General features: G+C 35.4%; 1 protein-coding gene across 2 annotated transcripts in view; it reads right to left on the bottom strand.

Moving 5' to 3' along the window:
• Window positions 1–13,191, bottom strand: part of palm1a (paralemmin 1a) — a 51,413-nt gene extending 38,222 nt beyond the window's left edge. For both annotated transcript variants that reach the window (XM_067388466.1, XM_067388465.1), the window contains exon 1: window positions 13,021–13,191. In XM_067388466.1, the coding sequence (XP_067244567.1) occupies window positions 13,021–13,025 (5 nt within the window). In that variant the 5' untranslated portion in view covers window positions 13,026–13,191. The remainder of the gene's footprint in view (window positions 1–13,020) is intronic.

Raw genomic sequence — 13,191 nt, 5'->3', positions numbered from 1 at the left:
GGTTAGTAGGTCAGTGTTGTCAGGCATAAAATTACATAATAATGTACTTCTCACAAGATGGTAAGGACCTCACACTGATTTTTTGTTTCTCTCTTTCTTTATCTATATACAGCTGCAGATTCTGTGCAGTGGAGGCTCATTCATCTGTAAAATTAGGGTCATGTGTCTGGCTAATTTTCCTCCCGTCACATGCTTATCTGCCACAGCAAGCAAAAACAACAGCAGGATCTCAGAGCAAGTCCGGTCAGCACGGCCCATTCGCCAGCTGATTAGATTTCCTTTACTAGCTTAACGCTTTAATAGCTGTCAACAGCACGTCCAAGTTGTCTTGTAATGTTATGTAAGAGCCAGTGATGGGGAGGCTAAAAGCTGCTTTTCAGTTAGTCATACTATAAAATACTAACAAATGTAGCTAATAAAATTTACAATTATATATATATACACACATAACTACACTTGATTTTAATTTAATGTTTTTTCAATTACTTTTAAATAACTTGTGTGATTTTCAGTACCCCTCAATGAGTGTAGACTACTGTAAAAAAAAAAAAAAAAAAAAAAGTTTGGTGTTGGTGAAATTTTTTAATGTTTTTGAAATAAGTCTCTTATGCTCACCAAAGCTGCATTTATTTGTTCAAAAATACAGTAAAAATAGTAATATTGTGTGACATATTATTACAATTTAAAATAACTGGTTTCAATATTTTTTAAAATGTAATTATTCATGTGATGGCAGAGCTTGATTTTCAGCAGCCATTACTCCAGTCTTCAATATCACATGATCCTTACAAAATCATTCTAATATACTGATTTAGTACTCAAGAAACATTTCTTATTATTATCAATGTTAAAAAAAATTGTGGAAAATTGATACATTTGCAGTAGCCTTTGATGAATAGAAAGTTATAGAAATAATTATAGAACGTTATAGAAATAACTAACATTAATTTAACTTTTTATAAAGTTAATCTATCCTTGCTGAATAAAATAATTTCCAAGGAAGGCATCAAGGCACATCCAAATCCAATGTTGGCTTCACTTCCTGTCTCCTGAGACACATTCATCTGATCAATTTTTGAAGGCAGAATAGATGTATCCTCTGCTGCCATTGATATCCCACAATTCTGTGGAATTCTGACCAACCTTTTTCACTTTTGATGTCATTTCTAGCAAGAAATTACTATTGTAGTAATTAAATATTTTCTTAGTTACAGTGGTAAAGCCAGAGAGGTGGGAGCCACCCCAAAATTTAATTTGACGCAACACGTCTGGTGTGAGGCATGGCTCTTCATCCATAGCTCGCACACAGAGAGTGCACAAATACTTTTCTTGCGCTTCAACGGACAAATACACCTAAAAGTATGGCAAAATAGCTATTCTTGGTATGATAGTAAACACAGTTATGTCTAAACCAAATTTAAACAGTTGAGAAAGAAATTGGATGGGTGTCAATATACTGGATTCAGTATAACCATTTGCTTTTGGTGACAGCAGCCTAATATAGCCTACCTGTTGCCATCTTAACATGTTCTCCAACCAATATGCCTATATAGGTCATTTGTGATTTCCCTGAAATACGACCCATAGGAGCGTTTATTAAAGTTGTGCCCCTACCGACAACAGGACATTTCATTTCATTTTAATGCATTGTTCCCTTTTATCTGCGTCATATTTTGGGTTTTGCGTATCTCAATTGGCACAGCATTGCAATATATAACAATATGCAATCATGTGATCATGCGATCGTGGGTTCGATCCCAGGGAACGCATATGCTCATAAAGTGTATATGCACTTTAAATCACTAAGGGTAGGTTTAGGGATGGGGTGGATGTAGTCGTTAATAAAAACAAATGAGTTTTGCTAAATGGAAATAGGACAAATGGTGTAAAAAGTTCACACATTGCATTTACAGTTTTTTTTGATTGCTAAACGACAGTGAGCACAACTGGAGCTACATGTGCAAAACTCTAACTACAGTCCGCACTACCAACAGTCACCTGAGCTAAACAGTTAACACATGGCTCAAAACAGGCTCAGTGCAGCCAAACACTATGCACAACCCTCACTGAGATAACACACACTGTCAGTCAGAACACACTGAGAGTAAAAACACTAGCATCAAACACCAACACAGAAAATACAAACTTTTCATCTTTTACATTTTGAACAATTTCAGTGACTTTATACAAAGTAATATTTTCTTCAAAGAAAAGAGTGACATTCTTTCACATGATTTATTTAAATTTTTAGAACATAATTCTTTAAGGTAAATGAAAATTAGCAGTTTGCTTCAATAGTCTGTAGTAATTTATGGAATTACAGTAATGAGTTACATATATGTATGTGTGTGTGTGTGTTCACTAACAAGTCTAAAACAAGACACCTGCTTAGCCTTTCAGCTGAAATTGCAATGTTTGAAAGGCACAAGGCTGAAATCTCTTGTGTTTTGATTGTGTGGTTCACAGTTTTGACAGCAGTGTAGCATTTGAACAAAGTGCTGTAAATCCACAGTGTTGTGCAGGTTGTGGTTAAAGTCATGGGATAAGTGTGTAGAGTTGTGAAAACTGTGTTCAAGCAATGAAAAACGAACTAGAGTTTGGTCCACATGAACTGCTGCTGTGCAGACTGTAGTTAAGAGTTTTGCACATGTGACTCCAGTTGTGCCCACTGCCATTTAGCAATCGAAAAAAACTGTAAATGAACACGCATTTTGATTGGTAACGACGGTCATACGTCATTTCATGACGACAGAAGTAACACGACATGTCATTATTTTACGCCAGCTAGAGGGCGCATGACTAAAAACGTAAATATAGGTTGTAATAAGGTGCTTGAAAAATGACCTATAGCAGGGATGGACAACTATGGTCCTGGAGGGCCAGCGTCCAGCAGAGTTTAGCTCCAACCCTAACCAAACACACCTGAACCAGCTAATTAAGGTCTTTAGGATTAGTAGAAAGTTATAGGCAAGTGAGTTTTTATCAGGGATGGAGATAAACTCTGCAGGACACTGGCCCTCCAGGACCGGAGTTGTCCATCCCTGACCTATAGGGTCGTTTTTTTTGGAGGACAGTCTGTGCCATCTGTCATTATTAGGGGTGTGAATCTTTAGTCACCTCACGATCCGATTCGATTCCGATTCTGGGAGTCACGATCCGATTCCACTTTTCCGATGTACTTTTTTTTCTCATTAATTAATTAGTTTAACTAAGGACTTAAAATCCTTACATTTACATAAGTAGTACATAAGTAGGCCTACTTTTTAAAATAATTACAAACTGAAAAAATTTAATTAAAACAAATGTACGTTTGATTGTTACATCATAGACAGCGGAAGATCTAATAAGTTCTGAATTTCAGAATCCAGAATCCTTAGAGAGAGAATCGCGATGCATCGATGGATCGATTTTTTCTCCCATCCCTAGTCATACCCCAAAATTAAAAAAAATTAAAAAATCACTCACTGATCTTGACTGAATAATGTTTGTAGCTTTAACAAGGATTACAGTTTTTTACAGACGCTAGGACACATTTCTCAATACTTAGGTCACTTTTGCAAAACTCTTCACACAGTGAGCACAACAGAAGTCTATGTGGGCTAAACTGAGGATCAATTATCATTGCTTTGGCACAAAATGCATTCAATGACTACATCTCTCAAATTTCATAAATTCTTTTCTCACTCAGACACAATAACTGCCAAAACTCTTTGTATGTACAGGCCAATTTGCACAAGCTTACATACTGTTTTCAAAACTGTTAAACTTATGTTCAAAACAATAACATAATACAAAACTGAATAAGACAGCAATTTGCTACATTCCTACAGTAATATTTTAATAAAATATATTTTAAATCTTAAAATTAAATGATATAAACAATTGAATTGTATCTGTATCAGTGGATGGTGTGTATACAAATTCTTGTATTTTGGAATTATACAATTTTTTTTAAATAAATAAACGACATAAAATACTGACAAATTCTGCATCATGTCTGATTCATTCCAGTAACATATATTGCAGTGAATTATAAACAGAGATGTGTCCTTGTTTTACATAAGAAAACATTGTATAATGCTACATGTTGTTAGTGTTTTTCAGGTCATTGTTTTGTGGGTGACAAAGTGTGTTTGTTGGCTGTCAACCTTTGCTAGTGTTCTGAAAGAATGAGTTGATTTGAGACCTGAATACAGTGTTTTGGTAGTTGTAGTACATTTTGAATGTGAAATGAACTGCTTTGCCAAGATGAAAGTTGGTTAGGAGAACTGTGTGAAGAGTTTTGCAAAAGTGACCTAAGTATTGAGAAATGTGTCCTATAGTGTCTGTAAAAACTGTAATCTATTAATTTTACGTGTTATTTTACGTTTCATTATTCAATTTAAAAATGTACCTGTACCTGAATTACTGTTAGAAATACTGTTACTGAACAACGTCAAGCACTTAATCCTTAGCACTGTTCTCCTTTTATTACTGTGTACTTGTGTAGTTTTTGCTGTGGTATATAAGTTGGAGATTGGAATTCCACTGGAAATTTCACTGGTATCTACAATTTGGTATCTTATTTATCAGAATAGTGTAATTCCACCATTGCTTAGTTCTCACCAAAGCTTGTTCTATTTTGCTGTATATCATTAAACCATTATGCTAAAAAAACATTAAACAGGACATTATTGTGACAACCATTTTGGGCAGAACATGGTGTTTCCAATTTGTTTGGTCTGTCACTGAATAATTTACTCATTAATAAAAGTAAATGAAATACTAGCCACTAAATTCATGAATTTGTAATGTTTTTTTATGATAAAAATGATGTACATTCACAAGGCACATTAGTAGCCTGAAGCACGGTTTCCTCACATCTTCAAGATCACAAGACTAGCCGCATACTCTGTAACCCTGCTATCCAGAACAGAATAAATTAATCTTGGCTGATAGAGACTTTTTACATTTATATTGGCAAGTTGGTTATGTGTGTTGTTGTAAAACAAACCAAAAACACTAGGTAACAGGTTCAGATTGTAAAAAAAAAAAATAATAAAAAAAAATAAAAAAAAACCCTACATCTCCACAAATCCACATCTGTATTTTATTCTCTTGGACACAATAATGATGATTCTGACAGAACTTAGGCCATAAAAGGACATTATTATGTCCTCAGGTATTTACTTAGATTAATCACATATTTCACAAATTAAGCTGCTTTTAACATGCACCACTTGTTCGAAAACAGTGTAGAGAGAAGAAGGAATTCAAGGCATTTCTTTTACCCTAAAGAAATCACATCAGACATACTAGAGAACTAAAACAGATGTTTTTCCACTCAATAAAGCAGCACCTCATCTCAACACGGTCTACATTCTTCTAACAGTTTCAGAAGCCAGATCATTTCATGTCTCTCAGCTGAGTTCAGGGGTGTTTTGAGGTCGTGTGGATGAGCAGACATCTCCCTGCCGTGAAAAAAGCATGAGACACAAAGAGCAGCTTTGAGACCCCATGACTGCGGGAGTGTCCCGCAAACAGAAACATTAAGAGAACTACTCAAGCCAGATTTTGACCAAAGCACTAATTTGTGTTCTACTTGGAAAATAGATTAATGAACCTAGGATTAACTTCCTGTTTGTTCTCACCTCTAAGGGCAAATTCCAAATGGAAGGGAGCATCCCTGTGCCCTACTCCCTTTGAAGGGCAGAGCCCTTGAAGTGGGGAATTTGGGGGGAACAGGGCACATATTTCAGTTAGTTGCCAAGGCAGCATTTCTAATTTTCGTTCAAGTCGTTTTTTTGTTTGTTAGTTTGTTTTTTTAGTTTATGTTTATCATCTAATATTTATTCATTCAGCTTTATTTAATTTAATGAAAACTAAGTAGTATGACTCTTGGAATTTTACACATTGTAACTCATGACATTTTATGTCTAAATCAGTCTGCATTCCAGTAGCAGAACTGTCTAAAGAATCCACCTAATGAGCCATGCTCCTATTATGACCCTACAAAACTAATAACCATAACTCAGTAAAACACACTTAAATGTCAAGGCTAAGTACTTCAGTGCTTAGAGATCATTGGTTTAGCCTTTGCTACTGCTGCTTGTGGAGGAGAGGATATGGACAGAGGCTTCCAGACTATAACCAGTGACATATTATCATATAATATTATAATGTCTTAGAAGAAAAGGTTCTTAAAAGGGTTCTGTCAGTGTCAGGGGCTTCATATACAACCTTTTATATGGATGGTTTTAATTAATTAATTTAGTTTTTAATTTTAATTATATTTTGTGAATTAAACAGCTTGCAAATATATTCATAAGTAGAAAAATTTAAAAAAAAAAAAAAACATGTTAAACAGAGTGTACTGTAGAGTGTACAAATGGTTTGAGATCATTCAATCTATTTCCACACTCTCTAAAGATTTCCAAAGAGAATTCAGCCAAGGAAATTACATGCTTGGCCCGAAGCATGGACACAGACTCTATAGACTGACTCTGATTTATAGTGTAAGTTTAACACATGTGCAGGGCTGTTCATGCCTTTGGGTTCAACACCAGTGATGGAAGCATCCAGCAGCCTCACAGACAGAAGCGTCACAGCAGAGTAATCATGTCTGGTTATAGGGTCACAGACACAGCTGAGCAGCAGGAGATGAGAGGCCAGATCCTCTGGTGCTGTTCTATGAGAACTCTATGAACGGTGAATATGTCATCATTTACAACTCACCCTCATGTCATTCCAAATATGTATGATTTGTATGGCTGCCCCCAAATAAAGATCAGGTCAACAGGGTTCAAATAATATACTGATTCTGAGACATTTTTAAAAATATCACCTTTTGTGCTCCATAGAATTAAGAAAGTTATACAAGTTTGGAACAATATGGGTGAGTAAAGTATTCCTTTAACTAAGGCTTAAATGCAATGCACATGCTTTGTGTATCTACAGTAGGGTTGCAAAGGGGTGGAAAGTTTCCGGTAAATTTCCGGGAACTTAACCTGGGGAATTTTGGAAATATTCCAATTTGGAAACTTAACAGGAATTTATGGGAATTTATGAGAATTTATGGGAGTTAATTGGAAATTTTGGGAAATTTATATAAATGTATAGTATCATATAAAAACAAATATAATCATTTTGTTTGGTCATAACATAAAATAACAGTTATTTATTTTTCACATTCAATTAATTCTAATTTAGTAAAATAAATATATTTTTGTTGCAACAATTGTTATGTGTTATTTATTTCAGTGTCACATGATCCTTCAGAAATCATTCTAATATGTTGATTTGATATCAGTTATTATCGTTGGAAACAGTTGTGCTGCTGAATATTTTTTGGAACCCGTAATACTATTTTCAGGATTCACTTATTAATAAAAAGTTAAAAGGAATAGAATTTATTCAAAATAGAAATCTTTTCTAACAATATCACTTTAATGTCACTTTTATTTAACAATTTTACACATCCTTGCTGAATAAAAGTGTTAATTTCTTTCAAAAAAATAAAAAAAAATTACTGACCCCAAATTTTGAACGGTGGTGTATATTGTTACAAAAGATTTCTGTTTTAAATGAATGCTGTTCTTTAAATTTTTATTCATCAAAGAATCCTAAAAAAAGTATCACAGGTTATAAAAGAATTAAGCAGCACAACTGTTTCCAACATTGATAACGGAGCATCAAATTAGCACGTTACAATGATTTCTGAAGGATCATGTGACACTGAAGACTGGAGAAATGATGCTGAAAATTCAGCTTTGATCACAGGAATAAATTACATTTTTATGTATATTAAAATAGAAAGCCATTATTTTAAATTGTAGTTATGTTTCACAATATTACTGCTTTTTTCTGTATTTTTGATCAAATGAGCATGTTATGGACTGGGAGAATGCACAGTGCATGCAGGGGGTGTGGCCTCAATAGCCCTGCAGTAAGCAGTGTGCTGTGTGAATGTCAGGGTAAAAATTCAACTAAAATTGCATTAAATATGGTTGTTTTAACTAAAATTATGCTGCAAGATGTTCTTTTCAACTACATTTAAGTACCTTGTTATAGGCTAACCTATAATTTTGCAAATTCCCTGTTTATTCCTATCAATTCCCGTTAATTCCCATATATTCTTGTTAATTCCCATATATTCCCGTTAATTCCCATGGAAAGTTTCCAGCTTTGAAAATTCCTGTAATTTTGCAACCTTAATCTACTGTACCTGTGACATGGTTTATTGCAAAATATGCCAATGTAACAACACACTCACACACACCAAAAAAAAAAAAAAAAAAATCCAATATGCTTTAAACCTTGGTTTAGGTGATCCTAGGATAATTGCTACTTTTTATCTTAGAATCCTGACTTCTTTTCTCAGAATTGAGATATAAACTCGCAATTGCTAGTTATAAAGTCCAATTCTGTTAAAATACTTTTACATTTTTTTTTCTCAAATTGCAAGTTTAGATCTCACAATTCTGACTTTATAACTCACAATTGCATGTTATAAAAGTCAGAATTGCGAGATTGCAATTGCAAGAAACAAAGTCAAAATTGTGAAATAAAGTCACAATTATTTTGTTTTTTATTCAGTGGCGGAAACAAGCTTCCATAGGACTTACTTTATATTGTGACCACAAATCAAGAATTTGTTAAGAACAAGATATTGTGGCCATGAACTAAAAACTTGTTCCCATGAATTATTATTTGTTAACAAATTGGTAAAACATGGCCACGATTTAACTAAAACGAAGGAGCAAATTAGTTCATGGTTTTAAGTTTAACACTGAAAACTTTATCGTACTTTGTCTACAGTTTACAGTTTTTTAAAGACGCTAGGACACATTTCTCAATACTTAGGTCACTTTTGCAAAACTCTTCACACAGTGAGCACAACAGAAGTCTATGTGTGCTAAACTGAGGATCAATTATCATTGCTTTGGCACAAAATGCATTCAATGACTATATCTCTCAAATGTCATGAATTATTTTCTCACTCAGACACAACAACTGCCAAAACTCTTTGTACATACAGGCCAATTTGCACATGCTTACATACGGTTTTCAAAACTGTTAAACTTATGTTCAAAACAATAACATCATACAAAACTGAATAAGGCAGAAATATGCTGCATTTCTATAGTAATATTGTAATGAAATATATTCTGAATATAAAAAATCAAATACTATCAGAGGAATTAGATGAAACTGAACACCTACACAAGCATTTGTTTTTCAGTTTCATTACCATCCATTCAAAAGGGGAAACTTAGGAATAATTTTGTTCTGTAATGTAAACATGGACCATGTAACATGTACTGCGGTGAATTATAAGCAGTAGAGAGTGTCATTCTTGTTTTATAAAGAAATTTAAAAAAAGAAAACATTGTATAATGCTAACTGATGTTAGTGTTTTTAAGGTCGATGTTTTATGACTGACAAAGTGTGTTTGTCAGGTGAAAACCTTTGCTAGTGTTCTGGAAGAATGAGTTGATTTGAGACATGAATGAAGTGTTTTGGTAGATTTAGTGCATTTTGAATGTGAAATTAACTGCTGTGCCAAGATGAAAGTTGGTTAGGAGAACTGTGTGAAGAGTTTTGCAAAAGTGACCTAAGTATTGAGAAATGTGTCCTAGCGTCTGTAAAAAACTGTAAACAGCATTATGGTAAAAATTGAACACTATGGCAACAGCTTTCCTTGTATGCGATGGCATTTTGCCAGGGGTTGGGCAGAACTGACGGAACTGCAGTTTCTTTCAGTTTTTTCCCTTGTTTGCTAAGAAGTATTTCCTACTAAATCAAGGCAGTATTTGACTCTGGTCAAGCGTAACCATAGTAGACTGGTGGGAGTGGCCTTGGATAGCAACATGCCCAGTGCATTATTGGAGTTGAAGTTTTCCTACCTATAAGGCAAAAGGGAAGACGACTGCCTTTTTCTTAGTTTTCTCTAGGTAGCACCGATGTCAAAAAGTGTTTGCGTCTTTCTTCAACATAGGCATCCAATTTGAATTGAAAGCCCATTTTTCCAACAGTGAAGTAACCCTTTAACTAAAACAAGGGAGTGAGTTAGTAGGGGTTGCCCGTCTACGACTACGCCACAGGTGGGAATGAGAATCCTGTAAAGGAAATGATGCAATGATTCTGTAGTTACATGCTCGTTCAGCCTGATATCCATATCCAAAGTTGCTGTACTGAAATCAACACTATTCTGTCCAGGGAAACAGGCACGTCCCTATGGATTTACTCATGAACTGCTGAAAGAATACTGTCTAATTTATATGACCTCGCCCCATATTGTCAGTAAAGGGTGTTGGCCATAACAGATAAATGAGATAACACAAACTCCTCTCACACTGATAGGTAATAACAAAGCAAAGAGAATAACAACATGGACAGGAAGTGAAGGACAGAGGATACATTAGTTTTAAATCATGGTGGGAAGCGTTTCCTATTGGCTTTTTTAATGCGCTTTAGTTCTCACTCAGTTTTCATCTGACTTTGAGGAACCCTGACCAAGCAGTTTCAGGCCTGTTCATTAGGGCTCAGCTCAGACACGGAGTCTGATGAATCCTTTGAAGCTTCCCAGCATTCCTAAGCACATGTGGCAGAAATCAGCACTTCATAAGCAAGAGGAAAGGATGACAGTGGAGAAATAGTACGCATGCTGAGTTTCAAAGCAACATCAACAGGAACTGATGGGCCCATCAACCTTCTCATTCAAGCCTGAGATTAATAATGCTTCATTTTGACTTTACCCTTAAGTGAAAGCGAAAACTTTATCATACTCAAATTTCACCACAACTGGTGAACTACTCATAAAAAGGCAATATGCAGTACCCAAAATACACAATAGGATTATACATACAATTACCACCACATTTTTTTCAGCTAAAAGCAGCTCATATCATATTTCAGGGAAGATATTTTCATTGTGACAATAAAACAGCGCCTAATTTCATCCTCTCCTGAACATAGTGGTCATTTATGGGGTTTCAGACAGACCCATGTGTGTCACTAATGGAAGGGCATGTGTCATCCGATATGGGTAGGGCCTTTCATTCAGATTCCAGGAGCAACTGTCAGCCCACCTCTCATCTCGCTCCCTCTCCCTCTGGTGTAGTACATTACAGTAATTAAGTCTGCCGGCAGTTGTCTCTGCTCTTCTAGCTAAAGCCCCGGTCATGATGTATGTATCCTCTCAGTTTCACAGAGGGAAACAGGATTCTCAGTGCATGGATTATTAGGTTGTTTCACATATCAATACAGCTCACTGCATTCTTAAGAAATCAGTCAGGCAGAAATATTCTGTGTACCGTTAATGTACCAATAAATCTCTTCATTTGACATGCTTAAAGTCAGCATGAAATGGAAATTCCTCCACATCTATTTTCTGAATGCATCTTAATGATCTCATTAAGGATAATTTATCCATATTTGTAACTGATTTTTAATCAAAATATCACAACTAACGACTCACTCTATGGTGAAGTATGCCAGACTTTTTCAAAATTTTTGTCTGCTTAAACCCCGCCCCTTTCTTACAATCATCTGCAAGCTTGTATTCAGATCTGCCTCCATCCAATCTACAACAGATGGATATAATTTTTTTTTTTTTTTGGGTTAATATTCCCAAATTATTTTGGAAGAAATGATCTGTTGCTTTTCCATTACATCACAGCTATCATTTGTCTTTCTCAGTGTGGTGCATTGCACAAGCACCAACTTGCAAAATTCTATTTAATATACAATGTACTGAAATGTTGCAATATTACTAGATTTATATTGTTTGAAGCAAATATCAGCACAGCAACAGAAGTTAAAGTTCAGAGTAATCAACAGAGAAATGCAGCAGAGAAAAAAGACCAATCATAATTCAGTATGCAAATGAATGCAAGAAAGAAGACCAATCACAGTACAGTATGCACATTAGCAATACCCAAATCACTTTTTAGTGTATGAGACTTTTAAAAGAGCATCTGTACTTTTTCCTTATCACAGTATCAACCTTATTTTGCAACGTAGAAGAAAGCTATTTTCTGCGCATGTGCAAAACTTTCGATTCATTAGCCGCTGTATGTAAATAACTAGAAGAAAATGTGCTGTAAATGGTTAAAGTATTTGTGCAGAAAAAGTGTTTATGATTATGAGAGTTAATTAAAATAAAATGACAACGAATACTAATTTGCAATATCAAGCAAACAACTGGAAAATAAGGAGGATAGCTTAAAGTGGGGTTTCTTTCGCTAGTGTGCATGGAGGAAGAAATATAAAAATCTGGACTGGAGTAGAGTGGAGTGATGCTATGCAGAGGGGAGATATCTGTAAATCCATTCCAATTATATACATGTACTTTTATTCAGTTCCTTGCTTCTTTAAACTATTTTCGTTGGCGGAGATGAAATATTAAAATAAATTAGCCTATTTCTGTATTTCAGTTACTTGTTTTAGGACTTCTGTTGTCACAATCGTTCTGTAGTGCTGAATATAAGCATGACAGATTAGTAGCCTCGTGCCAATGACCGAAACACGGTAGTGGTTACAGTAGCCACCGCGATACTGTACACAAACACACATGTAGATGAATTGCATTTTTGGTCACTAAGTACCTCAAAGATTAAAAAAGAGACATGCTGCTTCAAAATTAGCCATGTAAACAACTGCACTGAGTGTCAATGCCATGAAGGAGAAACCTATTTCTGTCAGCACTGGGAATATAGAGCGCATGTGTGCTGGATGCTGCTCACCGCTGGATGTCATACCGTTATCCGCTGACCGTAGCTACACACTACACCACAGCAAAATATATACAATATAGCCCCAAAACGATCGGCGTTTTTTAACATTAACATTTTCAACAACCTTATTTCAAATATACCGTTTAATGTGCCATAGGTAGGCAACGCATGAAAGCAAATCTCTGTATATTGCAACAGAAAAGCAGAGCTTGGGATGTTTTGCAGGTGTGGCTCCGTTCACTCATTATAAGGGCCAGCGACACACTGGCCTGCATTCTGAATGAAGAATAGTTGCTATACTTACTGCATAGTGTCCCAATGCTCTTTCCCTCAAATTTCAGGTTTATTCTCCCGTTTGTTTTTTATCAGAGGCGCAGCACCATCAGTGTCAGCCCTGTGTCTTCTCCCTGTGTGTGAGTAGTGAGACCGGGAGCTGCTGCTGCTGGCGTCCCTCCCCTGAATCTGCCCCTCTCTG

This window comes from Chanodichthys erythropterus, chromosome 6 (genome assembly GCF_024489055.1).
Source record: "Chanodichthys erythropterus isolate Z2021 chromosome 6, ASM2448905v1, whole genome shotgun sequence".
Taxonomy (NCBI): Eukaryota; Metazoa; Chordata; class Actinopteri; order Cypriniformes; family Xenocyprididae; genus Chanodichthys; species Chanodichthys erythropterus.
Note: the sequence above shows the minus strand (reverse complement) of the source record. Positions and strands in the feature narration are given on the sequence as shown.